The 27,904-nt window shown below is 61.0% G+C and overlaps 2 protein-coding genes and 1 long non-coding RNA gene across 4 annotated transcripts; 1 reads left to right on the forward strand and 2 right to left on the reverse strand.

The window, feature by feature from the left end:
• Positions 1-763: 763 nt before the first annotated feature.
• HPN (hepsin) lies at positions 764-17,134 on the reverse strand. 2 transcript variants are annotated; one of them, XM_038529369.1, is made up of 13 exons: positions 16,990-17,134; positions 16,398-16,467; positions 10,909-11,010; positions 10,766-10,807; positions 5,961-6,090; positions 5,757-5,879; positions 5,606-5,646; positions 4,987-5,152; positions 4,694-4,884; positions 1,941-2,036; positions 1,611-1,753; positions 1,286-1,450; positions 764-1,108 (listed from the first exon to the last, which is right to left on the reverse strand). In XM_038529369.1, the coding sequence occupies exons 2-13, from the start codon at positions 16,411-16,413 to the stop codon at positions 1,070-1,072; spliced, it is 1,254 nt and encodes a 417-aa protein (XP_038385297.1). In that variant the 5' UTR covers positions 16,414-16,467; positions 16,990-17,134; the 3' UTR covers positions 764-1,069. The 2 variants fall into 2 exon arrangements, with proteins under 2 accessions (XP_038385297.1, XP_038385298.1); XM_038529370.1 differs by lacking the exons at positions 16,398-16,467; positions 16,990-17,134 and adding an exon at positions 11,999-12,396.
• On the forward strand, positions 16,479-20,187 carry LOC119869745. The gene is made up of 2 exons (XR_005354765.1): positions 16,479-16,624; positions 18,243-20,187. It is a non-coding gene; the product is annotated as an uncharacterized LOC119869745 (long non-coding RNA).
• Positions 18,929-26,771, reverse strand: SCN1B (sodium voltage-gated channel beta subunit 1). Its single transcript, NM_001025398.2, is given in 6 exon segments — positions 18,929-18,963; positions 19,050-19,121; positions 19,441-19,582; positions 24,037-24,277; positions 25,005-25,171; positions 26,729-26,771. Coding segments are annotated over 5 exon segments (657 nt in total). The 5' UTR covers positions 26,769-26,771; the 3' UTR covers positions 18,929-18,963; positions 19,050-19,054.
• Between the last annotated feature and the right edge of the window lie 1,133 nt (positions 26,772-27,904).

Genomic DNA, 27,904 nt, shown 5'->3' on the forward strand with positions numbered 1-27,904 from the left:
TGCTCAAGGGAAGAGAGAGGGGGTCCCAAGGGAAGCTGGGACCTGACCCGCAGCCCACATGAAGGAAGGGGGTGGGGGGTCTCAGGCCCTGTGAGCGGGGCCTGGCACTCCTATTTCCACCCTACAGGGCCCAGTTTCTTGTGTTGGCCTTTGATGAATGTCTTTTTTATTCCCCACTGGGCACCTACATCCCTTTTTTAAGAAAAAAAAAAAAAAAAAAACCTCCATTTTCCACTGGGGAACCCCCTACGCTGAAGTCATATAGGTCTTGAGGGTCAGTCCCCTAGCCCCACACATCTCGTGCACAGTGATTTGATGACGGAGGAGCACGTGACCCAAATCTGTCCAGTGAGAGCCAGGCCTGAGGCTTTCTTGCTGCAGCTAAAAAGAAACATTTCCTTTTCCACTAAGGCTGCTAAGTGGTCCATGGTATATCAGCCCAGCGTCTGGGTGAGTGGTCTCTGGTTGTAGGGGAGTCTTCTTGCAAATAAAGCTCTTCTCCGTACAAAAGCAGATTTTAGAGAGGAAATGGGGCAATCTTAATGAAAAATATTTGAGCAGCTGGATCCAGCAGTACCTGAAGCCGCCTGCTCCAGGGCATTTTCAGTTAAGTGAACCAATTAAATTTTTTTTTCTCTTCAGCCAGTGGGGAATTGGAGAATAATGCTCCCTGCCTGATGTGGGCCAGTCCCTAATTTCTCTCTTCCCTCCCCGACAAATGTCCTCATTGCTGTCCTCATTGTTTGCAAACTCAGAGGCCATGTTAATCAAAACTATCTTTATTATTTAAAGAGCATCCTGTCATCAGGGGCACCTAGATGGGGTCCCTAGATGGCAGAACAATATTTACATGGGGGTCAGGAGGGTGAGTCTCAGGTGGTCCCAGGGCTGAGTGGGCCCGCCACTGTGGAAGGAGGAGCCTTGGAGGGAGGGTATCCTTGGGCCTGTGGGCTCAGCCCAAGAAGAAAAATGTCCCGTTCCGGGCCCAGGGTGAACCCACCAGGTGGGGCCGGAGCCACCTAGGTGAACTTGGGCCCTGGAGGCGTGCGCATCAAGGACAAGCCACAGGTCAGAGCTGGGTCACCATGCCGCTGGCTTCGGAGTGAGTCTGCGGAAAGACAACTGGGGGCTTCTGAGGTCTGAGAGGCTCCCCCAGTCCCACAGCTAACCTCCCCTCCCCAGAAGCCCTTTGAAACCCCTCTGTTCCCTGGGGCGCCCCCCTTCTGGCCAGAACGCAGGCCTCCTCCCTCCCGCCCCCTGGCTCCCATCTGGGCCCCACCATCACCTTTATGGCCTGGAAGATCCACTCCCGGAAGTCACTGACTTTGGTGTAGACACCTGGCTTCTGGGCCAGGGCACAGCCGGTGCCCCAGCTCACGATGCCACACAGCCGCCAACGTGGCGTCCGAGAGATGCTGTCCTCACACACGAAGGGGCCGCCGCTGTCGCCCTGGTGGCGGGGGCAGGGGTGGCCTGGCTGGAAGCCCAGAGGGCATCCGGGAGGCCCTCCTGGATGGCCGGGGGCCCTGAGATAGGGACCCCCCCCCGCCCCCGCTGCCCCGCGCCTCCACCCCCACCCCGCAGTGGCAGCGCGGGGGCTGCCCACACACCTGGCAGGCATCGATGCCGCCCTCGGGGTAGCCGGCACAGAACATCTTGGGCTTGATCTGGTTCGCGTAGAAGTCGGGGCCGTTGCACAGCTCGTTGCTGATGATGGGGACTCGGGCCTCCTGGAGCACCCCAGCCTGTTGGCCTGGGGGTGTGCGGGCAAGGCTGGCCGAAGCTGGGGGACAGGCGCGGCGCCCCGCCCTGCTGCGGCCCGCCCGGGCTCTCACGGCCCCGGGCCCCCGGACCTGGAAGCGTCCGACCGGCCGGACAGCCCTTCCCAGCCCAGCCCGGTCCCCCGAACGCCGGCGCCGCAGGCAGAGGCCGGGACTCACCGTAGTACTGCGTGTTGCCCCAGCCGGTCACCGTGCAGATCTTGCCGTCCACCAGGGCCTGGCCGGCCGCCGGGAGGCACACGGGCTGGATGTACTCTGCGGGGGACACGGCGCGTCTGCTCAGCCACGGCGGGGCCTGCCACCCTCCGGGGGCTCACCGCGCACCCCCGCCATCCGGAGCTCGGGGCCCATTCACGGGGCGGAAACGAAGCCAAGGCCCTTGTCCCAGAGTCAGTGACAGAGGGAGAACCTGACCCTGCGGGCCTGGCTCCCCAGCCTGCGTTCTTAACCCAGGCCCACAGGCCGCCGCCCCCGCCTAGCAGGCGCTCTGGTAAGACATAGAAAAAGGCATCCCTAGTTTTAGATACTCGGCTTCCGTCTGTCAGAAAATCACTGTGACAGATACCCAGGTGTACCCCAGCAACAGTGAGAATGGCGCCACTACGGTGGCATGTCCTTGTGCAGTGCCCAACCCACACCGGAGGTCCGGGCAGCTCTGTCTACCGCCTGCTGCTGACTCCACGGGCCTGAGCTCTCAGGTATAAAATGGACAGAATCATCGCTTTCCTCGGAGGTTGTGGTGAGAAATTGGTAAAGCCCTGAGTGGCACGCCTGGCAAATAGGAAGTGCGCCCCTAACTAGTAATAGTAATAAACGATAACGGCGATGACTGCTCATATTAACAGTGCTCACTATGTGCTGGCATCGCTATAAGCTCTTTACTTATACTACCTTCCTTTTTAAAAAAAAAAAAAAAAGATTTTTATGGGCAGCCTGGGTAGCTCGGCAGTTTAGCACCACCTTCGGGCCAGGATGTGGTCCTGGAGACCCGGGATCGAGTCTCACATCGGGCTCCCTGCATGGAGCCTGCGTCTCCCTCTGCCTGTGTCTCTGCCTCTTTCTCTGTGTGTCTTCCGTGAGTGAATAAATAAAATATTTTTTTAAAAAGATTTTATTTCTTTATTTGAGAGAGAGCATTAGCAGGGGGGCAGGAGTAGAGGGAGATGCAGGCTCTCCACTGAGCAGGGAGCCTGATGCAGGGCTTAATCCCAAAACTCCAGGATCATGACCTAAGCCCAAGGCAGACGCTTAACCAACTGAGCCACCCAGGTGCTCCTCATCTCACCCTTTTAATCGTCATGATAACCCTAGGAAGTCATTTAATGGATATGGGAAACTGAGGCACAGAGAGGCGAAGCCACACACCCAGGATCACACAGCTGGCAAGTACTTGAATCTGATCCCAAATCCTATGCCCTTACCCTCTCAGCCCCATGCCTCACACCCAAGCCTCCCGCTGGGCTTCCGTGGACACCTCTTTACTTCCTTATTTGTAACCCCTCCCTAAAGACAAGGGTTTGTTTCATTTTAAAGAAAAATGTGTATCATCCCCTTCGATGGAAAACCGGTAACACGGGTCAGTCAAAAGAAAATAACCATAAAAAGAAGTAGAACGCAAACCTTCCACCGCGTGGGAAAACAGGATCCTAAGAGGACCCCCCACCCGCCACCCCACTTCCCGGGGTGCCGTGGGGGCTTAGTGTGCGCAGGCTCGGGGCACGCTGAGAACAGCGCCAGGCACACGGGGGGGGTGTGTGTGTGCAAGTGCTGGTGTTCGCAGATCATCACTGGGATAGCGTTTTACTGAACCACCTCCTTATTACACTGCTACCCGGAGGCTCACCCCCGTCGTGTTACGACTTCATCGGCCTTGCTTTTATTAGTGCCGCGGTCGCACGGTGACCCAGGGCCTGCTCGCTACCCAAAGGTGGGCGACGCAGAAGCGCCAAAGCCATCCTGGCCCCCGAGGGAGTCCTTCTGACCGAGAGCAAGGAAATGCTCCAGGGACCCGCAGAGGGAATTGCTTCTGATTCCCTCTCGGACTCATTCATAGATGGTAAAAGTTTCCATTTCACGGAACTGGTTTGGTTGTTTGGTAACAGCTTTTCTGAGCCCTAATTCACGCACCAGACAGCTGGCGCCCTGCGAGTGTACAAGTCGATGGTTTTTAGAGGGTTCACAGGTAGAGAGTAAGGTGCTTACCTGGCGATAGGAAGGTGCAACCGTTGGCACCGCCGATTTTAGAACATTTTTATCAACCCCTCAACCCGCAAAAGAAATTCTGTGTTATTTACTTACCACCTCCCAACCTCCCCGTCCCCATCCTCCCCCCTTACCTCTTAGCACCCCTGCCCCCTGGCGACCACTAATCTACTACTTTCTCTCTCCAGATCCCCCAATCCTGGTCATTTCCTATAAATGGAATCGGGTAGTGGCCTCTTGTGTGTGACTTCTTTGGTTCAGCACAACATTTGCAAGGTGTATCCGTTGTGTACACGGGTCAGGACTCCATCATTCCTTCTTATGGCCAGATATTATTCTATTGGGTAGATTTGCCACGTTTTGTTAATTTATTTAAACAGACGTCTGGGTTGCTTCGAACTTTTGACTGTTGTGAATAGAGCTGCCGTGGACATCTGTGTATAAGATTCGGTGTGCACACGTGTTTTCATCTCTTCCGGGCATGTACCCCGGGGTGGAACAGCTGGGTCAAAGGGTAACTCTGTGTTTAACTTTTCAAGGAATTGCCAGGTGGTTTCCCAAAGCGGCTATACCAGCCATACCTATCGAGTGCACGCCTACTTTGTGTCCCCTCAAGATCGTTTTTCTCATCACCATGGAGTCCTATGGCTCGGTGCTCTGTCCCTCCAGCCTCTAGAGTCCCCAGGCCAAGGCTCATCCCCCAGACTTACCTGTGAGGGGCAGGGGGCTGGACAGGTGGACCAGGGCAATGTCATTGCTGTTTTCCTCACTGTTGGGGTCTCGAAAGGGGAGGTAGCCCCCGTGGTAGACTACTGCCTGCACCCCCAGCTGCAGGCCATGGGGTGAGGCCTGGGCCACGGCGCCGGCAAACACTCGCCACCGAGACAGGACCCGGTTCCGCCTACCGGGGAAGAGGAGAGGAGAGTGGCAGCTGCCTGGGCGCAGCCTCTCTCACCTCCCCTGTCCCCTGCCTCTCCCGCTCAGGGCCGTGGGGGACACTCACTCGGGGAAGCAGTGGGCGGCTGTCAGCACCCAGTCTCCTGACAGCAGGGACCCTCCACAGAGGTGTGCTCCATCGTAGCGAAGACTGACTTGCCACGGCCACCTGCCCAGGCTGGTGTCTTGGCCTCCAACGATGCGATCCACAGGCAGCTTCCTTCGGCCACAATCTGTGGGGGGAGGCGGAGTCAGGGGCGGCGGGAGGGTCTGGAACCTCAGGACACAGCCCCATCCCCGGGGACCTATAGGAACATGGCCTGCTTTGGGGGACTGAGGTGACATGGACCTGCCACCCTGGGAGAGTCAGGGGACACAGCTCCATCCTCATAGAATCTAAGAAGATATGGCCAGTCGTGGTGGTGGAGTGTCTGATGGGACGAGACCCTGACCTGGGGGGTCTCCAGGAGCATGGGCCCACCTAGGGGAGTAAAGAGACACAGTCCCATCTTTGGGACCCTATGGGGACATGGCCGCACCACCCTGGGGTCCCAGAGGACACAGCTCCATCCTTGTAAGATAAGAGGATATGATGGGTGTGGGTGTGGGGAGGAGGGGGCATCCAATAGGACATGGCTCCGCCCTGAGGGGTCCCAGGAAGAAGGTTCTGGGTTTCAGGGTCTCACCTTGGCAGACGGTAGCCAGGAAACGGCCCCTGGGACAGTCACTGGGAGAGAAACAGGGGCAGAGGCAGAAACAAAGGGGAGGCCAGTTAGGACGGGAGGAAGGGCCCCTGGGGGGGGCGGGTTGGGCGCCCCGGGCCGCGGCCCTCCTCACCACACGGAGATGACCTCGAGCAGCCTCCGGGCCAGCGGCAGCCTCCCCTCGTCCACGCAGAAGAAGCCCGACGTGCCGTTGGCGCCCGCCGTCCGCACGTCCAGCTCCGAGTGGCCCAGGGCCCTGGGCAGGCAGGGGTGAGGCCTGCTCCTCCCGCCCCGCCCGCCCCCCGCCCGTCCGCTCCCCCACCCGGGCCGCCGGTACCTGAGGAAGCCCATCTCCTCGCAGCTCAGGCCCGCCACCCTGGCGTTGGAGCGCGAGGAGCACAGCAGCCGCCACGTGCCCTCCGTGTCGTCGAACACCATGAGCCGGCCGTCGGCAGGGCTGGCCTGCACTGCAGGGCGACAGGACGGCCGCCTGGTCACCTCCCCGCCGCGCCCCGGGGCGGGGGGCCAGGCCTGAGGCTCCACGCGGGGCCCATCGGAGCGCCAGGTGCACCTGCTGGGGGCGGGACCCCAGGGACCTCGCGGCGGGCCCTCCGCAGGGACATCGGACATCGGACATCGGACGAGACGAGAGCGGTTTCACCCGCGCTCCCAGGAGGATGGCGTGTGAGGCTGGAGCCGCCGGGGACCATCTTTGCCCCCATGAGGGGAAATAAGCCAACGTGGAGGAAAGCCAAGAGATGCCTGCCCCTTGATGGAGCCAGGCTCAAAAGCCCCCCAGAATTGTTGGATACGTGAGCCAATCGTTTCCCTTTTTTGTTTAACCGGTTTATTTTCTCCTTTTGTCTTAGGCAGCCCGAAGACCCTGGACTAACAGACGCATCAGTTTGCCAAAGTATTCAGATGCCCTAGAAACTTTTATAAAGGAAGAGAAAAGAAGAAAAAGAAAGAAGGAAGGAAGGAAGGAAGGAAGGAAGGAAGGAAGGAAGGAAGGAAGGAAGGAAGGAAAGAAAAAGAAAGAAAAAGAAAAAGAAAAGAAAGAAGGAAGGAAAGAAAGAAAAAGAAGAAAGAGAGAGAAAGAAAGAATGAACGAACGATCTTTTCTGCAGGACTTATCCGAGCCTTGAATACACTAAAGTGCAATTCTCTGAGCTGAGGATATAGTATTCATTCATTCACTCATTCGTTCATTCACTCACTCGGATAAGCGTTAACTAGACATCGATACCCCATACCCAGCCCTGTGTGAGGTGATGCTGGAGGCAGCAAGAGGATCAAGCCACCCCCTTAGCCCCTTACTGGCTGCTCCCCACCGGTGGCCAGAGGACCCGTTCCCACACCCCAGCCCTATTTATTTACATTTACCACTCAGGATGCGCCAGGCTCTATTTTGGGCAATGAAACCGATCACCACAGCAATAAACAAATCAGACACAACCCTCCGCCCTGCGGAACTCAAGGGCCAGCAGGTGAGATGGGTAACGAAGGGGACAAGTAAGCAAAATACTTATTTTTGCAAAATACTTTTTTTTGTGTGTCCAAAAAAAAGGAGCCAGGGAGACAAACCTAGCTTGACCGGCATGGGGGAGAACTTGCCATTTCCCATGGGCGGGCAGGGAAGGCTTCGCTGAGAAGGCGGCGGGGGCGGGGGGGGGGGTGGTGTGTGAACAGAGATCTGAAGCGGGGGAGAGAGTCGTGAAGGTAGGTGAGGGAACAGAGAACTAGGCCACGGGAACTGCAGGTGCAGAGACGCCCGGGCTGCTGGCGTCCGGGAGGAGGAGCACGGAGGCCCGAGCGGAGGGAGCCGGGGCCAGATGAGCCGGGAGGGGGCCAGGTCCACACCAGGACTTTGCCTCTCCCCGGAGCGAGGTGCGAGGTGCGGCCAAGGGAGGCTCTGAGCCAGCAGGGCCCTGACCCTCTGGCTGCAGGCCCCGGGGAGCCGACTGCAGGGGGCCCAGGGAGGGACGATGGAGGCCCCGCCAGGACTGGGGCAGCGGGGGCGGTGAGAATTGAGACTCTGGAGAGATTTTGCGGGTCGAGCTGACAGTCTGGATGGGGCCATAAAGGAAAGAGAGGAATCAAGGACAAGTCCACACACGGTGTTTGGCCTGAGCACAGAAGGATGGAGCCCCGTGGAGCAGGATGGGGGAGGGAGGAGCGGGAGGTTTGGGGAAAGGCCAGCTGCGGCCCCTCGGTCCTATTCCCCTGAGCCTCCTGCATGGCTGGCGCCCCAGAGCACATTCCTCTTAGGAGGAAGCTGACCAGGCCACACCCGCACTGAGCGGTCTTCCCTCGGCGCACAGATCTGGGGGGACAGGGTAGGCAGGAGGTCTAGGGAATCTGCTGTGTGTCCCACCCCCTGCCTCGAGTTCTCCCCGCCTTGCGCCACCCCGAGGCCAGGCCATCCCCATTCTGATCAGAGGAAGGAGCCCGAAGCTCGACAGGTGGGGTGACTTGCCCAACATCACCAAGCGAGTGAGAAGCAGAGAGGACTTGTGCTGAGGCCTGCGCGCTCCAGACCCCAAGCTCTGCGTGGGGGCCCCTGGGACAGCCTCTGGGGTGACTTCCGCTAACCTGCAGCTGACTGCTTCCTGGCTGCCTCACCTCCATCGCAGCCCCCCCAACCCTCGCCCCCGATTTCCAAGACCAAGACTTGCGGTTTGAAACTGGGGGTGAAGAGCTCCCAAGTATTCCCAATAGGGTGAGATTTTAGGGGGAAAAAGGATCACTCTATGGATATGTGTTGGGGGAGGGAGGGGCACAGGGTATCAAATGCCCCCCCATTATTTTTAAAGGCACATTCTCACCCACTGAGAGAGGCACCCACTTTAAAGGCACCATTCTCTGCCTCTGTTTCTCACCTTTCAACTCTTTATTCTTGTTTGTATAATTTGCACACACACATGCAATAATAATACTGTGTTCTGGGTCACCTGGTTTGCTTACTAAATTGTCTGATATATTTAGAGGTGTGAAAAGTCCCAGAAAAAATTGAGGTGGGGATATAGTTTGGGGGCTGTTTTTGTTTGGTAATTTCCCAACAGTTTTGGAAAACCCAAGCAGAACTGAAGGGCAGCACTGCTGGCGTTGGCCGGAGCAGAGTCTGATTCACGGCCTAGTTACTGTCTAGCTGGAGGCCAAGGACAGGTTAGCTCGTCTCGGCGACCTGCCTGTGCTTGTTGGTTGAGCAAAGACTTCCCGAGCACCCACATGTGGGACACTGTCTGGGGGCAGCAAACGAAGTGGCCCCGCCCTCCTAAAATTCACCCGACGTAAGGTGTGAGGATTCTTACCCCGGCAACGGGCATGGCCATGTGGTGGGGGGGAGCGTGGGGCCTAGGGGTGCAAGAAGGCCTTGCTCAGGAGAGTTAAAGCCTGAAGGTGGTGAGACCCCAAAGCGACACTTGCCAAGTGTCTGGGAGCCAAGCAGTGCCTCATCTCTCATTCTCCCCCCGCCCCCCGCAGCTCACGGGTGAGGATGTTGGGACCCGGAGAGGCAGGACTGGGATGAGGCCGCAGAGCTCAGCAGTGACAGTGCAGAACTTCCAAACCGCTTCTGGGCGTGAGCGGGAAAGAGGTGCTAAGCAAAGACGGGGTGGGGGTGGGGGTGGGGGCCAGGAGGGCCCTTGGAGGGCATGAGCACAGCCCACAGGCTGGACCCCAGAGGGCGCCCGCAGCAAGCCCGAGGAGAGGGCAGAAGAGGGGTCTGCACCCAGGTTGCCTGGAGCCTGCAGGGGTGGGGGGGATTTTAGCCCAGGGGTAGTGGGGAGCGACGGAGCGGCTTTTCCAGGGTGTGACCCCCCCCAAGCTCCCTGGCCTGTGCCCGCCACTTCTGCAGCCCCTGATGTTGGGCAAGTCACTTCACTTCACTGGGCTTTCAGTGTCCCCCATCTGCCAAACGGGGGTGATGAGGACAGGTCCGAATTCGCAGGGTTCTGGAGCCAAGGGCACAGCGCGGGCCTGGCAGGTGGCAGCCGTCGCGAAGGCAAGTGGCTTGGCCGTTTCTTGAGAAACAGCAGAGTGTAGCGTTCTGCAGAGATCGAGGCGGCCTGGGTTCGGATCCCAGAGCACCGCCTACTGGCTCTGACGCCTACGGCCGGTCGCCGGGCCTCTCTGCCTCAGTCTCCCCGTGTTAAAATGGGCTTTTGGGAGGGTTTAATGAACCGAAACCGGAGAGGCCCGAGGCCTGCGCCTGGCACCTGTAAATGCTCTGAGTGCCGGGATGGTGACCAGCGCTGATGGAGGCTTCCTTGTCTGGATTTTCATTTCTTAGCGCGAGCTGAGTCCTTTAGGGAATTGGAGGAGGCTCCTGGGAGTGAGAAACACATCCCCTCACCCAGCTCCCCCTTTCTTCCCGCTGCGCTGGGCCACGGGACCAGCAGCTGGGGGCTGGGGCCCGGGAAAATTCATCCATTCATTCCACATTTAGTTTCCGCATCTATTATTAGCGTGGCCGTTCATTCTCAGCTGCGAGCAGACCCAGCTCCGCCGCCCGTCTGGCAGCTATTCCCGGCCTCCTCACCTCCCAGCCGCGAGTCCTCTCTGGTCTCACTTTTCCACATCTGTAGATGGGGGTCATAGCCGCAGCCGCCCCCCACCCCCGGAGAACTAGAAGGGGTCGCCGAACTCATACGGCAGCTCGCCAATAGGTTCTGACCATGCCTCCCGGTAGGGGACACGTGTTTACATTTTACGACATAGCCCTGAATGAGCAAACCAAAGCATGGCCCCGAGCCTCAGTTTCCCCATCTGTAAAATGGAGAGAGCAACAGCGCGGCTCGCGCAGAACCGGAACGAAAGGTTAACACCACGTTTTCGCCCCAAAGGAGATGCGCTGCGGTCATTTCTAATCTAGGCTCCTTCGTGCTTTTTAAAATGTGGTTTTTGACTCCCTGACTTATGAACTTCATGAGGCCCTGATGGGGGGGTTGGGGGGAGTGCATTTATAGTCTAGAAAATACTAGAATGGCCGGCAGCACGGAGCAGGTGCTCAGTCCCTGGGCGCTCCAACCACTGGCGCGTCGGCCCCTGCCCGCGCAGCCGCTCAGAAATCGTCCCTTGAGCCCCCACCGGCTACAGGTTTCCTCCAGGGCTCCCCCGAGGCTCCCGGCCCCCTTTACTCACCCGGATACAGCGGCTCCTGATCACTCTTGAGTAGGAAGGTCACTGCAGAGAAGGCAGACAGGTGAGGGCAGGCGGGCAGGCAGGGGGCTGCGGGGGGCGGGGGGGCGGGCAGGGGAGGGTAGAGGCGCAGGGGCCACTCTCACCAATGGCCCAGGACGCTGCCCCGATGCCTGTCAGGAGCAGCAGGGTCCCTGCAGTGAGAGCTGCCACCTTGGGTCCGGAACAGCATGGCACAGTCCGGGCACCTGCAACAGACACCATGCCGGGGCCACTGCCAGGCCTGTCCTCGTCACCGCCACGTCGGGGCACTGGGGCCAGCCGTGCCCTGCCCCCCAGGGCTACCGTGGCCCGGTTTCTCAGGCCCAGGGTTGGCAGGGCCGTCCCTCCCCTACTGTGCGGGCGACCAGGTGTCCGGCTCCCGGAGGCTTCCTGCTGGGCAGGGGCGTGGCTGGGACTGCTGCCACCTGCCCGCCCGCATGCCTGGCTTGCGGCCTTTCTCTTCCCGGGGACACTGCACTTCGCTATGTCCTTGTCCCGTTGCACCATCTCTTCTTGAACCTCTCATTTCCACTAAATCAGAGGCTCTGGGAGCCTCTCAGGGGCCGCGACCCCTGACCTTTGCCTTCCTGGCAGCTCACTTCCCTGCTGTTCGGGGTGTCCTCACCACTCTGTCACTCTCTTTCTCTGTTGCTCTACTTCCTCTGTCCCTGGGCATCCATTCCCCCCCCTACCCACCCCCTACCCGCCGCAAGACCCAGCTCCGAGGTCAAATGTGCCCCCTGGATGTTAAGGACCCAAATTTGAAAATTGGCCAGCCTCACTTAAAAATAGTGGCCTTAGCCCTCCCGAACCTGGGACCTTGGGCAGGTGGCATCAGCTCTTTGAACCTTAGCTTTCTTGTCTGTTTAATGGGCATCCACCCCACACTCACCTCTAAAAAGACTACTTTAAGGTTCTCTTACATCCTAATAGCCAAACTCTTATCACAGGCTTGTTCTCCCAAGCACAGTCCTCATTTGGGGGAAGGATTCCCATTTTTTGGCCAGGGAATCCTAAGGCTCAGAGAGGAGAGTCACATGCTCCTGGCGGTGATTCAGCCAGCAGGAGGCAGTGCTGAGCCCTGGACCCGGGGACACGCGCGCTGGGACCCACACATAGGAGCACATAGAGGCCCTGCTCCCTCTCCTTGTCATAATGCCTGGCAGGGAGCAAGTTCTCAAGAAGTGCTTTTACATCATGAGAGCTGGGTGCTCCTGGGCAATACCCCTCGCCTCTCTGGGCCTCAGTGTCCTCCTTGGTAAAATGGAGCTTTGTTCCCTCGTTGTCCTGCTGAGCAGCTGCTGTCCCTGGCACCGTACTAGGCTCAGAAGACACAGCCCAAGACAGATGAGATGTGGGCGCTCCGGGGCTCGCATTCTCACACGTGTAAGGTTGAGGGGAAAACATAAACAAGTAAACACACTTGATCGTTTCCAGGTGGTGGCAAAGCCTATGAAGAAAATAATTCAGGTCGGGGGCAGCAGGTGGCTTCTGTGGAGCGCTGAGGGGAGGCCTCCCCAGGAAGTGGCTTTTGAGCTGAACCCTGAAGGGTGAGAGCAGCCGTGCAAAGATCTCAAGGAGGAGCACTGAGGGCAGAGGGAACAGCACGGGCAAAGGCCCGGGGGCAAGGATAAGCATGATCTGTTTGAGAGAGAGAGAGAGACCACTGATGCGGCCAGAAGGGCATGAGTTTGGGGAAGGTGGGAAGGTAGGGACCTGGGCTGGGATCCTGCTAGGGAGGCCGGGTGGCCTGAAGGGAAGGGGGATTTTTATGCCCAGGGCCACAGGGGTCCCGGGGACTGAAAGCCAACCCCTTGATAAGGGTCTGTGGGAGAGCCGAGGAAGAAGGGCTCCTAGGAGCCTTCAGCTGGGCCTGGCGTGCCCCCGACTGCCCCCTGGCACCTGCGCGGCCTCTGCAGGGCGGCAGGAGTCCGAGCGCTCCCACCTGCGTCTGGCACCACAGCTGGTGGGCACAGGGCCAGACCGGCACCCTGAATGGAGCAGGACCTGGCCCAGGATCTTCCTGGGACGGCCACTGTCTGGGCGACTTAAGAATTTGAGAGGCCAGCAGTTCTCGGCAAGGCATGAGAAAACAAACACACCCTCCCTCCAAAGAGGCCGCAGGGGCCCAGGCCAGGCGGGGCCTCCGCCCTCCTGCCAACTGTGCTCCAAGCCATCTTCCTGGTTTCAGGTGTTGGCTCCTGCAGCCATCAGGCTGGTCCTGGTCCCTTTGTTTTCAGGTGTGCCTGCCAGGGCTTTGGGCCACCCGGAGCCCACCCAGCCTAGGGGCGTCGGCGTGCGTGCTGGGGTGGCAAGCACTGTCACTCCGTGTCTCTTGGGGTGAGAAGGACCTCCTTCCACGGCCCTCTGGATCTGGGGGCTTCGGGCAACCCCAAAACAGGTGCCCTGGTAGGACGGGAAGTGTTCTCACTCTGGGTCCTCCGGCGTGAGAGGCATCCTCACTGCACGCCTTTCCCGAGGCCAGAAGTGTCCCCACGGTGGGGACAGCATCCTTGCCGCGATTCCCGGGGAGCAGCCTGCCCAGCTTCTCCCCGAGGCTCCTCAAGGGCACCAGGCTGCCCTGACCTTAGGTGTTCTGTCCGCACCACCCGGCTGCAAACCTCTCAGAGGTGACACCTTTGGCTCCTTGTCTCTGAAACCCCGGTCAGTCAATAGCTCAGGGCTCAGCCCTCGTCGTACCCAACCCCAGCTTCCTGAAGACACTCTCTGCTTCAGCCTCTGGGACAGCACATGCGTCCGATTTTCCTTCTGCCTCTCCATCCACTGACCCTCTTCCCACTCCCTGAAACCTGGAGTTCGTAGGGTGGGACGTGGCCTCCTCCCCCACATGCCCCCTGCTCCCACGCCTGTCTCACACACCTCCACAGCCTCAGTTTCCATTTTCTGCCCTGCAGCCTCATAGATGCCTCTCCCTGGAATCCTCTGGGTCCTTCGCATTCCCCAGGTCCTATACTGGCCTCAACGTCCCCCCCCGCCGAATCCCCAGATTCCATCTCAGAGGCCCTCATCCTCCGGACTGTCCCCTCTCTGCAGGACACCTCCCCACAACCACAGCTTGCCAGCCCCCCCAGCCTGCAGGCCTCCTGAGCACCTCCTGTCCACCCTCTCCTTGCCCACACCCAGCCCCACCCAAGCCCAGGACTCAGCCTCCCCTCTGGTCCAGCCTCCACAGGGAAGCTTGAGGATCTTCCTAAACACCAAATCCACCCTGTCCCTTCTTTACCTAGACCCCTCCATGACTCCCGGTGTCCCCAAGACAGAGTCTAAGGCCCCCAGCCCTGGGGTGTCAGCTTTTCTAGGATATAAGCAGGGCCGTTAGAGACCTGGGGGTTGGACCTATGTTTCCCTGAATTCCCAGACAGCCTTGAGGGTCCTGATCGGACACCTGATGGAGCTTCCAAAAAGCAACCCAAACCACCACCGGACTTGTAAACCACCAGTCAGAACCAGAGAAACAAAGAATGACCACCGCCACCTGGTGGAGACACCCGGCACTGCCAGGGCACCACAGGCCTGCCACCAAAAACAGTCCTGGACGCCTCGCTCCCCTGGGCACTCTCAGCTTCCCACAGAAGCCCCGGGAACACCCGCAGTATCCGCGGGCCTCTGCACACCTGGCAGCCCTGCTTTATGCACGCTCTTCCCTCTGCCTGGCTACCCGTTCCCTGCTCACCTTGAGTGCCAACCCAGGGGTCACCCCCTCTGATCCCAAGTCCTCCGGGGAGCACCAAGAACCTTGCCCTGGGCACACTTCAAAGCCACCACCAACGGCAGCCGCGGCTCTCAGAATCGGGTCCTTCCCAGCCCGGCCCTGGCCCCGTCCTGCACTTTCCTCCGTCCTTGCACCGGGAGGGGGGGGTGAGAAGGAAGGTAACGTTGTGGCCATCCTCGGTTTACCGCTGAGGAGAGGAGGCCCAGAGAGGGGCCGCCGCCTGCCCCTGGTCACCCGGCAAGTTGGCACAGCACCAGAAGCTTTCGGCATCTGGGTCCAGGTCTGATCGCTGGCTCCAGCCCCGGCAGCAGGACGCGGCCAGAGAACCGGGCCGAGCCGCCTGGGGATGCGGGGCACCCCCCTCGGCCTCATTCCCTCCGCTCCCAGACCAGCTCTGGCCATCTTCGGGCCACAACCCGCTTTTCTCCCCGGTTCATTCGCGCGTGGCCCCCGGCCGCGGAGGCTTCCCTCAGTCCGCTCCAGGAGGAAAATCGTCCGTCCCTAAGTTTCCAGGCTCTGCACCCACCTGCTCGGCAAGGGCAGTGCTCGCTCCTGAGCCACGGGGGGCGGGCGGGGCAGGGTGCTGGGTTTGCTCTGGGCCATGGCTGGGCTTGCTAACTGCTGAGACCCCAGGGGGCCAGTCATCCCCACTGATCTTTCCGGCCAAACACCCAGCTCTCCCTGCCGACCATGCCCTTTAAATCCTCAGCCATCCGGAGGTGCGTATTCACCCCACCTCCGTCTTACAGACGAAAACTTGAGGCCCAGAGAGGGGAAGCTGCTTGCCCAGGGCTGCCCAGCTCGACACTGCTACCACCTGGAACTGAACCCAGCTAGCCTGGTTCCAGGAAGAAGAGAGGGAGCCAGCCCCCGCTGGAGAGGGCAGGAGGGAAAGGCTGCCCCCCGCTCAGGCCCCTCCAGCTGGCTCCCAGGGAGCCCCTACCAGGGCCTGCCCAGAGCCCTTCCATGCCAGCCACTCGGGCAGGGGCTTTCTCTCCTTGTTCCTGGAGTGGTTTCTCTGCGGTCTCTCCCCTCTCAATCCATCCTGGCCGAGTCCAAAGTCCTCCCTCTGCTCTTTTGCCCGCAGTGTGGAGAGATGGGAGGAGGGTCTAGGATCGGTGGGGGTCTTGGGGCCCCTAGACACCAAGCTGGCCGACCTCTGTCATGACAGCTCTGGTTCACAGCGTGGGTTTTACATGCTAAGCCCCACACTGGTGCCCTGTGTGCGTTCTGTGCTCCCAGCAACCCCTGTCAGTAGCTAGGCAGGTAGCATGAGGACCCATGCTGGACCCCGGGGGGGAAACTGAAACCCAGAGAAAGGACGTCACTTATACAAGATCACACAGCCAAAAAGTGGCAGAAGCAGATTCAAATACAGGCCTGTGCGTTCAGCTCGAGTCTGTGTCCAGAACCGTGGTCGCTGGTCTTCCCACCTTAGCTCCAGGTGGGGGACAGGGTTAGCTGAGGAGTCACTGGGTGTGAGGGGAAACTGAGGCAAGGAGCCAGGAAGGTCATACGGGATAGCAGGAAGGCAAGTGGTGGCACAGCCCCACAGAAGATTTGGTTAATAGTTAATCAGGCAGAGGAGACTGTAGAAGGGGGTGGGGATGGCCCCGAGGGGTGCCAGAGAGAGGGGGCTCTCAGGGGGCAGAGGGCTGGGAGCAGAGCACAGAGGGAGGGGCGCCAGGCAGAGCCCAAGTCGGGAGGGACTCAGGGGAAAGAAGCTGAAAAAAACCTCAGCTTTAGGTAATTGAAAATAAAATCGCTCTGTTACAAAAGAGCAATAGCGATCGTGATTCTGCGCGAAGGCGATTATCCTCGGGGCACCAATGGTTCGTCCTAAACTACTAGGGGACTCACCCTCCTTCTCCGCCATGTCACGGCCTCTTGTTAATGATTCCCCGGCTGACCTCCCGGGCCGGGGTGGGACCTGTGGGGAGACGGACAGAGAGGCAGGGCCTGGGGGAGCCGAGCCCAGCCCCGGTGCCCCCCGGCCCCGGCGCCCATCCAGGGAGGCTGCAGGGACTGGGCCCCGGCCAGAGCACGCCGTGATCACGGACGCAGACCGGGCTGGGTTCAAGGATGGGGTCAGTGTCCGACCAGCAGCCAGGGGAACGCCTGGATTCGCAGCGTGGGGGGCCCCCTGCCTGGGCCTGGGGGAGCAGAGAGATCCCGGCGGCCAGGACCCCTGGGGAGAGGGATCTGGGGGCTCCAACCCCTGGGTGTGTGGGAGGAGGGGCGGAGGGGCCCAGAGTCTGGGGTCTGAGCGGGGAGGTGACCCAATCTCTGAGTCTGAGGCAGGGGGGCTGGAACTCCCAGGTCCTGGGGGAGAGAGGTCGAGAGCCCCCCTCCTGGGTCTCGGGGAAGCCCTCTCTGGGGAGCTGGGCATTAGGTGGGGTGGGGGTGACGGGACCCTTGCCCTGGGCCTGGGAAGGCAGGGCCCGGTGCTTACCCTGGGGTCCGGCAGGTGGGGGCGGAGCTGAGATAGTGCCCTCTCTGGGTCAGTCTCCAGGCCTGGGCGGGAGCATGGTGGCCCCGCGGCGGTGGCCCGGAGGCAGAGGCGGCGGCGTGGGGCCTGCTAGGCCTGGCGGCCTCACCTGAGGAGGAGGGGGCCGGGCGGAGGCGGGGGAAGGGGCGGGGAGGGGCAGGGCCACGGCCGGGGCGCCGGAGGCCACCTGGCTGGCGGGGCGGGATCGCGGCGGGCGGGTGGGGGCCCAGGTGTGCGCAGGGTGGGTCTGGGCAGCCCGCGCAGCCGGGGGTGCTCAGCACCCAAGGGCGGGCCTTCGGGCCTGCAGGGAGTCGGGGACCGCCGCCCCACGCCCCACCGGCCCCTGCCGTCCCCCCACCCGGCCCAGCCCAGGCCCGACCCCCTCCCTGTGCCCCGGGCCCCTCGGACGCCCTGCCCGGTACCGCCGCCCCGTCCAGCTCGCGAGCCAGGCGGTCCCGGTCCCTCGGGCCCTGGCCCCGGACCCCCCTCCCCCAACTCCGGCCCAGCCTCTGCCCCTTCCCCTCCCCCAGCTGCCTTCCTACAAGTCACGGGGGCTGGTTTGCTTTGGCAGCGACTGGCCGCAGCGGTGACCTCTGGAGCCTGGAAGCCGCACACGGCGAGGGGGGGCGGGAGGGGGGGGTTGGCCCGGAAAAGGCAGCAGGGCGTGCTGAGGTCCAGGCCAAGGGGCCGGAAGCGGCCGGGCAGATACACGCTGTCCCGCCAGCAGCCCGGAGGGATCCACGTCAGACCCCAGGGCCAGATAAACACCCAGACACACAAGGGTCACCGCCAGACACCTGCTGGTGGACAGCCACGCACCCAAACACAGACCACAGCTGCTCGCCCCACGCTCGCCCCACGCAGAGCCACAGCCTCCTGCAGGGGGTCATGCTGGGGGGCTCCTCTTCCCCCCATCTTCATCTCCTTCCCTCCCCCTCCCCAGCCCCCAAGGCAGCAGAGAGCCAGCCACCCTGCTAGGAACACGCAGACCACCCAAACTCCTGCCTTCCCTCCACAGGCCCTTCCCTGCCCTGCTGCCCCCAGCTGCCTCCAGGGCTCCCCTCTGGCCCCCTCCCACCCTCCCACACCCCTCATGGTCCCCACTGAGCTAACGACTCCCCCATTCCCCACCAATCAAGTGCTAAGAGGCTGCGCCCTGAGGAGGGTGAGACTCACCCACCTGTTCTTTCTCCATCCTTTTCTCTGAACCTGGGCAGAGACCCGGAGGACGGTCCCCGGGAACACGGAGGCTTTCGGATTTGGGGGCGTAGAGGGTGACAGGGCTCACGAGAGAGACTATGAGTCAAGTCCAAGAATCTTTATTTCATGAACAAAACTACTTGTGTGAAGAGAGAAGAGGCTGAATGGGCCCTTCTAAGTGGCCACAGTCCAAGGCTGGTGAGAGAGGGCAGGGTTGGGCTGGGGCAAGAGTGCATCACAGGGAGGGGGACCCCAGGTCCAGCCAGAGGAAGGAGGGCAAATGTTGCTGGGGGTCGGAGTAGGTCCCAGAACCCCCTGCCCCAAACTGTGCCAGCCCATCACGACCCCTGCCGGGCAGGGGAGGGGGGCAGGGGGAGGCTGGGCCCCAGTAGTGTGCATCTGAAGCGGCCGATGTGTGCAAATCAGCAAGAAGGAGGGGTGCGGAGCCGCTGCCCCCACCTCACCGCCCCCCTCCTGAACAGGCAGCAGAAGCAGGGGCGGGGGCAGCGGCAATATTGCTTTACCCATCATGCATGGCGTGGGTGGGCAATGGGGCAGGAGGAAGTAGGCCGGATTGGGGGTGTGAGCCAAGCCCCCTGCCCCCTCCCACCCAGGTGGTTCCGCTGGCAGGACTCTGAGGCTCGTAGAGGCCCAAGAATGGCCAACCCCCATTGGGGGCAGGCCGTGCCCAGATGTTCCCCATTAGGGCTGGCTCTTCCTTGAGATGGAGCCCAGGGCCTAAAGATGAGGGAGAGACAGGTATCAGGGACCCAGTGGGCTGACACCCGCCCAGGCCCTCCGGCGCTGCCCACCCACCTCCTTACCAGGGCTATTCGGCCACCTGGACACCCGTACAGTTCTCCTTGCTTTCTGAGGTGATGGCCAGGTATTCCGAGCTGTGGGGGCAAAGGCCGGGTGTACAGTGACCCTCCTCAGCAGTCTGGCCCACCCCCAGGAACCTGAGCAGGGCTGGGGTCTCTGCCCCAGACGCATGGCGTTCTGGAGTTAGAGAGAGGAGGGGACTGCAGGCCGGACTCCTAGGGATCCACAAGAAGTCCAGGCTGGGGCCTGGAGCCCTGAGTGTGAGGGAGGAGGGGACTGGGAGGGGGGTCAGACTCTGGGTCCTAACCTTACCCACCCAGGATAACAAACATAGCCCTCTGGGGAGCCTGGGTGTCTAGGTCACCTGACCCCCTCCCCACCGACCCCACTCACGCGTTCTCTTGTGCAGCAGCCTCCGTGGCCGCAGCGATCTTCTTGTAGCAGTAAACCATCTCTGCCACGAGCCATATGGTCAACACCACGATGAGCACATACATCATGATCTCCGACACGATGGACGCCATGTCTCTGTTGGCTGCAAGGGCCAGGCAGGGTTAGGTGGCAATCGGGGCCAGGGGCAGGCGGCGTGAAGTGCCCCGAACTTGCTTGGCCGAGTGGCCTGGCCTCTCTGGGCCTGGTCTGTCTGTGAATAGGACCATGCTGCTTCCCCAGAGTCATTGGGTTGTTACTGTGATTCTTTTTTTTTTTTTTTTTTTTCTAAGTAGGCTCCACACCCAGCGTGGAGCCCAGTGCAGGGCCTGAACTCACGACTCTGAGATCAAGACCTGAGCTGAGATCAAGAGTGGGACTCTTAACCAACCAAGCCATGCAGGCAGGCGCCCCATTACTGTGATTCTTATAACCAGCCTCCAGTGGGCATTGGGACCCCCCTCAATCTGCCTCCCTGTGTGGCTTGAGGGGGCATCTGTGCCATTCAGCTGACTGGAGGCGCCCAAGAGCTGTAGCTTTGCAACCAGAAGGCTCGGGTTTAGATCCCGACTCTGCCACTTGCCGGCTGCGTAACCTTGGGCAAGTGACTCACCCTCTCTGGGTTTGAGTTTTCTCCATCTGTGAAAAGCTGATAACCACAGCATCTCCTGGGGAGTGTTGTAACAATTAAATACACTTCAAAAATCCTTAGAATGGTGTTTGGCATATAGATAGCGCTCAATAAATGTTTGCTGATGTTAATAGTATGGTTACTGCTATTATTGGAGCAGTACAGCATAGTAGTTAAGAGCAGGGGACTCTGGGGGCTGGATTCAAATCCTGACTCTGCCTCTTATTAGCTGTGTGACTTTAGGCAAATGACTCCACCTCTCTGAGCCTTAATTCCCCCTCTATAGAATGGAGGCGATAACACCCATGCCTCCTCACAGGGCTGCTGGGAAGAGAGAACAAGTTAATATCCTGAACACGGGGACGCCTGGGTGGCTCAGTGGTTGAGCATCTGCCTTCAGCTCAGGTCATGACCCCGGGGTCCTGGGATCAAGTCCCACATCAGGCTCCCACGGGGAGCCTGCTTCTCCCTCTGCCTGTGTCTCTGCCTCTCTCCGTGTCTCTCATGAATAAAATAAATTAAATCTTTAAAAAAATATCCTTAACACGCATGGATGTGCTCACAGTTGGCACTGCCGAAGTACTGGCTATTTCACTGACGTTTTCCGGAAACCTTCTATCCTTTCCACGGCACTAGGCTCCTGCCATTGCCAGCTTCCTCTCACTGCACCTAAATTTAAACTGTGAAGGGGATGAGCTCAGCCAAGGAACCAGAGGCAAAGGCCACCGGGGCGTCCTAGGCCGGATTTCACAGGTGTCCACTCCGTATTCCTCCGTGTTGCCTTCCCCCACTGTCCTCACATGGTCTTGGGCACCCTCTGCTGCCCTACGCTATGCAGATGGCACCGGTGCTTTCTGGGCCAGGGTGAGGGAGGGTGCAGGGCTAGATGCTTCTCCCCTGCTTTCTCTGCCCGGAGGAGCTAGAGAGAGGGCTCCACACATCATTCATTCCCTGGTTCATTCATTCATTCATCCAAAAGATAGGAGTGGGTCTCATACGGAGGATGCGTGCTTTCAGCCAGGCTCTCTGCTAAATTCTGTACGTGAGCATCGCCCTGAGTCTCTGAAACAGCCCCGAGGAGAGAGTCCCGGCTTCCCGCGTCAGCTGACCTCAGGAATCACACGGAGTTGGATTTATGTTGGATAAAGCCCCCCTCTTCAGAATTCTCAACCCTGCTCCGGGAATTCAGTGCTCAAACGGATTTAGGGAATCTGCTATCCTCGGCCCTCCCAGTCAGATTAGGACGGTGACCCGCAGGGCTCTGTAGCCCATTTTCCAGACAAGGACATCGAGGCTCAGAAAGGGGCCAGTGCTGGGCAAGGATGCACAGCCAGGATGGGACTCGGAGCCAGGATTCAACCCCAAGTGTAACTGGCTGCAGGGTCTGAGCTCTCACCTGCTCCAGAAACTACCCCAGCCAAAGACACCCTCGGTCAAGGGTGCCCTATGTCAAATGCAGTCTCCACCAAGCCACACAGACACCTCAGGAGGCGGGGCTGTCTTTGCCCCACTTCACTGACGAGGAACTGAGGCAGAGGGGTCACGCAGAGGGTACCAGGCACCTCCTCCAGGGAGAACTTTGATTTCTTCAACAGCCCCCAAGTCTTCCAAAAGCTGGCAGCCCCCAGGTGTGAAGCCGCAGCCTGCCCCCCCATGCAGGATTTCTCACTGGCCTCGGATGCTGCTTCACCTCAAGACGTTCCCCACCCATAGTGCAGACATGCAACGTGGAAGCAGGCCTCTTGTCCCCATCCGCCGGCTCCACTACGCTGGGGGGCCCTAGGTGCTTCTACCATCTTCTGCAGCTCTGCTGCCTCGGTAAAGGGCTCACCACCAACACCCACTGGCCCTCCTCTGGAAATGACTCCATTCATTCCTTGGGGTTATTACCGGGAGGCAATATAAGCTGATGAGTAATGCCGAGGATGCAGGGAGAGAGTGGATAATAATAATAATAATAATAATAATAATAATAACAATAATAATAAAAGAATACAACAGGCTGGCAATGCTAACAGTACAACCATACCAGGGGGGAATGAAAGAAATACTGTGGTGGGATGAGTACGCTGGCTGATGATGAATACAGTATAACCAGTAAAACTTTTAACTACTAGAATATGATCAATCTAAAATACTATAGCATGGTGGGTAATGTTAAAAAAAAAAACCTGTAGTATGATGGATTACGATAAAAATACTATTGTATGTTTGGTAATGTTAAATCGGAGAGTATACAGTAATATAAAATACTGTACCAGGGCGGATAAAAAACCACTAGAGGGGATCCCTGGGTGGCTCAGTGGTTTAGCACCTGCCTTCGGCCCAGGGTGTGATCCTGGAGTCCCGGGATCGAGTCCCGCATCAGGCTCCCACATGGAGCCTGCTTCTCCCTCTACCTGTGTCTCTGCCTCTCTCTGGGTGTCTATAATGAATAAATAAATAAAATCTTAAAAAAAAAAACACTAGAGTATGTTGGATAGTCCCCTAGACCCTGGGAAGACGACGGAAAGAGCTCTCTGCCCTTGGTCAATGTGAAGAACACGGGCGCGGGCAGGTAACAGAATATGGGACATGGTGTTTAACGGAGGCTCTGCTGGGTCCTGGGCGAGCCTGAGCCCCAGCCTCCGCCCCGCAGAGGGGGACAGCACCCCAAGCGAGGGACACACGGAAGGAACCTGGCAGGCCCCCTACGCTCCTGACCCCTCCCCGGGGCACCGATCCCGGAGGCAGGATTGACGCAGATTTCGTTAAACCACCGCACTTGGGGGCGCTTCTTGTCACAGGCACGCCCATGGGCAGGGCTCCCTCTTCCACATCCACGGGTGGCCGCCCACCCGGCATCGTGACCTACACCAAAGCATAGCTGTCTCCTGCACTGAACCCTGCTGGATCAACTTCGATAACAAACGTAAAAAATGCTAATTATCAAGAGAAACCCACAGGCTCTGGCTGACAGCAGAGTAGAGTGAATCACGCCAAGAACAGACACGCAGTCACACACGCTTGGTTGGGTTCAAATCCAGGTCCCAGCTCTGTGATCTCAGCCACGTAATCTCACCTCCCTGAGCCTGGGTCTCCCCATCTGTAAAATGGGGAGAGTAACAGCCTCTAGCCAGGAGAGTGGGCCTGCACCCCTCTTGGGGGAAGGAAGGACAATGCTTGGTTCGGGTGGCCCCACGGGAGTTGCTTGCCAGGACTCGGGTGGCTCAGGTTCTGGGATATCTTCCTGACTCTAAGCCAGTGGGCCCTCGGGCCCTGGAAAGTTCCAATTTATACCCCTCGGAAGATGGTTCAGAGAAGGGATCCAAGGCGGCTAGAGCCAAGATGATGAAATGTCCCCAAATAGCCTGAGATCTTTGCTGTTCAATGTGGCCCCAGACCTGCAGCATTGGTTCGCCCGGGCCCAACCCCGGGTCTGCTGAGTCAGGGTCTACACTAGCAAGACTCCCGGGAGCTCGGGTGCACAGCAGAATTTAAGGGGCTCTGCTCTAGGGAGGCGGGCCCGAAGCTCCCGGACAGTCGGAACCTCCACTGTCAGCCCCACTGCCGAGGCCCCGCGCACTGCTCCATCCTCACAGCGCCTGCGAGGTGGATGCCATCATCAGCCTGCTTCCCACCCGACGGCCCTTCCTCGGAGACAGGAAGGCACCTGCAGGAGAAACTCTGCACAGGTGGGCGAGTTCTGCACCCAGAACTTTCAGGCGAGAGGCCTGGTGTGGCCTGGCCGCGGGTTCAAAGGAAAGGGAAGCCGGTGCCCCCGGGGCTGGGGAAGGAGGTGCAGCTCCCCACCGCACCCCCCTCTCCCCGCTGCCGTGGGCGTTTGCCTGGCCCAGGCGTGGAGCCAGGCTGTCCCCTACCTGCCATCTGTCCCACCATCTGGCTGCCAGTGGGCAACGGGGGCGAGGGGGCAGCAGCGCCTGACTCACCCTTGTCCACCACCTCAATGTGGATCTTCTTGACGACGCTGGTGTTATGCTCGTAGTTCTCGAAGAAGAGCAGGCGGTAGACGTGGCACTCGTAGTCGCCCGAGTGGTTGTAGGTGACGTTGGTGATGAAGATGGACAGGTCCTGCAGGTCCTTGGTGCCCCGGCTGCCGTTCCACACCACACGGCCCTCGAAGCGCTCATCCTCCTCCAGCTGCAGGACCTCGTTCTCATAGCGCAGGATCTGGGGGCAGCGGGCCGGTCACTGGCCGCAGCCCCCAGACTTTTCCGCCCCTTGCCCTGCCGCTCAGAGAGACAGCGGGCGCCCTGACCTCGGGCAGGGAGGGCACGGGGGGCTAGGATCGTGCCCTGGCCTGCCCCCAGCCCTGTGTCCCTGGCTCTGACACACGCACACATAGGCCTCCGGCAGCAGCCCCCTCCGCACCTCCTGCCCCTCCTCCCAGCCCCATCCGGCCTTCCTGGCTTTCATTCTCCCTCAGGCAGGGACAGAGGCGTCCCCTCCCAGCCACCGCAGACCCCGGGCCTCAGGGGGCCCTGCGGGTTTACGGTGCCCCCCTCGCTTGTAGCTCAAAATACACATCACGCAAAGGAGGTCAGGAGAGTTCTGCTTTGCTCTCACGATGACTCTGTGAGTCGTCCTTGCTGGGACTCAGTCACTCCGACGACACTTACCCGGTGCCCCCCCCGGCACCAGCTGGGTCGACCCCCACCCAAGCCTACGAGCCAGAGACCATCGCCAGCCCATCTTTACGAGGAGGAAACTGAGGCTCAGAGAGGCTCAGCGCCTTCCCCAGGGTCACCAGCTGGTCGGCGGTGGAGCGGGAATCAGAATCCAGGTCGCCGCTAATAGCACATGGCTGAAGACGGACAGACAGCCCCTCCCGGGTCCTGCCTGCCACCAGCGCCCACGCAGCCGCCCCCTCCCACACCTGTGCCAGGCACCCACACACCTTGACAAACTCCTCAGTGCCCTTCTGGCGGAACGTCCACTCTGTGAAGGTCTCGGCGGTGGTCTCGCTGCGGCGCTTGCAGGAGATGCACAGGATTTTGAAGGTCATCCCGTACACGGCCTCGGTCTCTGAGTCCACCTCCACGCAGCCCCCCCAGGCTGAGGACACTGTGGGGACAGCGGGCTCAGGTCGAGCAGGGGCACCCGTCGCCCTGGAGGCAATGCCAGGCTTACTGGCTGTTGGCTCTCGGGCGCTCGGAACCATCTGTTTCCCCTCCAGCGAATGGACACTACGCCCGGCCCTGCCCCTTGCTGTGTGCCCTTGGCAAGTCACTCATCGTCTCTGGCCTCAGTTTCCCTCTGTGAGGTGAGGGGGACGATCATCTCTGCCTCTAGGGGCTGCTGGGCAGATTCCACAGGTTAGGTGAGCCCCAGCAGGGGGCCTGCCACACAGGAACCCCCCTCCCCAACAACAGGGCTGTCACCGCGGTCAGTTACTCGGAGTCTTTGCTCTGTGCCCAGGTAGATACCCGAGCGCCCCTTCTTAGGTCCCCTTGCCCACGGTAGGCGGCAGTTAGGTGGGACTAGAGTTCTGGATGTGTCAGAAGTTCAAGGCGGCCGAGTCATTTGCGCCGCTACTGCTCTGCAGAACCAGCCAGCCCGAGAGGGTGGGTGGGAGAAGGCAAGGCCTCAGGGGGGCAGGGGGGCCCCAACTCCTGCCCAGCTCCCCGGCCCCACAGTTTCGGCTGTCACACACCCCCTCCCCAGCCTCTCTGGCCTCTGTCCCCCGTTCCCCTCCGGGCTCCTCACTTCCACACCCCTCTCCCACCTCCTCTCAGCTTCTTGAAACTCACTGAGCTCTTTGCAGCCTCAGGGACTTTGCACCCCCGCTGGATTCCGGTCCCTCTGGGTGCCTCCTCCGTATCCCTACCTGCCACCCACTTGCCGAGGCCCAGAGCCCACCAGCTAATGCTGCGCCTCTGGGGCTCCAGCCCTGGGTGTTTCTTTGTCCCCCAGCGGCTTCCTCTCTCAATCTTGGGAACTTGGGGTCCTCCTCCGCTGCCGTCTCTAACTCCTTGAGCACCTCTGTGTCTGTCTCCCCGGACTTTTTATCTCTTAGGGAGTCTCTCGGAAGGGCCCACCCCGGCGGGTCCTCTTTCCAGGCTCACACGGCCTCTCGGGGTCTCCCTCGGCACCGGGCCGTCCCTTTCAAACTCGTGTCTCCCTGTGTCTACCTGTGTCTCCATCTCTCCCTGCCTCTCCCAAGTTTGCTGGGTCCCGGCCCTCCGCTTTCTAACTCGCTCCTCCGCCTCCCCGGGCTCACCCCGCAGCCCTCTCCGTCTCCTCCGCCGCCTCTCCCGCTCCCGGGCCCGCCGGGCCACCCCGGAGCTCTCGGAGCCGCCGCGCCTCCCGCGCCCTCCCCCGGGCTCCCGGGCTCCCCCGTCCCGGTCTCCGGGCGCCGCCTTCCCCACCCCCTCCCGCGGCTGTGGGTGTCACATTGCAGCCTGCGGGGCTCCGGGAGCAGCTGACTCCGCGTTTCCTCGCCCCCGGCCGGGCGCCCGCAGCCGCCGAGCCGTGCCAGGCCGGCCCCCGCCGCGCGCCCCCGGCCCCCGCCCCGCTCCCCGCGCTCACAACTTCGGGAGCCGACTTGGCCGGGCCGGGGGCGGCCCTCGCCCCGCCGCCGGCCCCGCGCCCCGCGCCCCGCGCCCCGCGCCCCGCGCTCACCCAGCGCCGCGCCGACCACCAGGGCCAGCAGGGTCCCCATGGCGCGCCGCGCGCTGCGCCCCCCTCCCGGGCCGCGGGATCAGTGGCGGGGCAGGAGGCAGCGGGCCCGGGCGGCGAGTAGAATGTCCCCGGGAGCGCGCGGGCGCAGCAGCTGCGGCTCTGGGACCGGCGGGGGGGCGGGGGGGGCGCGGCCCCCCCGCTCCGGTTACCGCCGGGGGCCCAGCCCCGGGGCCCTGCGTCCGGGCATCCCCGCCGCTCGGGCGGCCGCTGCTCGGGCTGCTGCGCTGGCGCGCGCGGCGGGGCGCATCCGCCAGGTGCGCCGACCCCGGCCCCTCCGGCTCGGGCGCGCTGGGGCGCGGGCCGCGGTCTCCTGCGCACTGCAGCGGCGGCGGCGGCGGCGGCGGCCCGGGAGGGAGGAGGAGCGGGAGGGGGCGGGATGAATCACCGCGGGGGGAGGGCGCGGCCGCCCAGCCTTTGCCGCAGCGGCCCGGGAGGCGCCCGCTGCACCGGCCTCTCCCGGTGGCGCAGGGACGGCGGCTTCTGGGCAGGGGGGTGGCCGGGGTGGGGGGGCCCGACCCCTCCCGGCTCTGGGCCCCCCCAGCCTCGGAGTCTGGGAAAGGTCACCCCCCCAGAGTCACGGAAGGGCTTAGAGGGCGTTTGGGGGACAGGGCTGCCGACCTCAGTTTATGGAGGTCATCCTCATGGGACCGGAGGGGGACTCGGCTGGGACGTCCAGCGGACCTCGCCTTCAGATCCCTGACATCTGGGCCTGGAGGTCACTGTGCTGGAACCCAAGTGGGCGTGAGGCCGGGGGAGTCAGGCCAGGGCCACCAAGAGTACTTCAGACTCCACCCAAGCAGGTGGGGTGTGCTGGGTCTAAACCAGAGCCGCTGCCCTGGGGGTCCCCGGGGGTACCATGTTTCAGGAGGAGGGTCCCTGGGCTCTGATAACGCCACCCCCAACCGCCACCACCGTCCCGGCCCTTGCTGCTGTCCCCAACACACCACACTCATTCCTGCCTCAGGGCCTTTGCCCTCTTTGCTCTTCCCTCTGCCTGGACCACTCTCTTCCCCCTGGTAACTCACGCCCTCTCCTCCCGCATCTCTTGGCTTCAATGTCACCTTCCTCAGGTCTTCTGTCCATTCCCAGGAAACTGCCTCCCCTGTCCCTCACTTG

Source organism: Canis lupus, chromosome 1 (genome assembly GCF_011100685.1).
Source record: "Canis lupus familiaris isolate Mischka breed German Shepherd chromosome 1, alternate assembly UU_Cfam_GSD_1.0, whole genome shotgun sequence".
NCBI classification, from domain to species: Eukaryota; Metazoa; Chordata; class Mammalia; order Carnivora; family Canidae; genus Canis; species Canis lupus.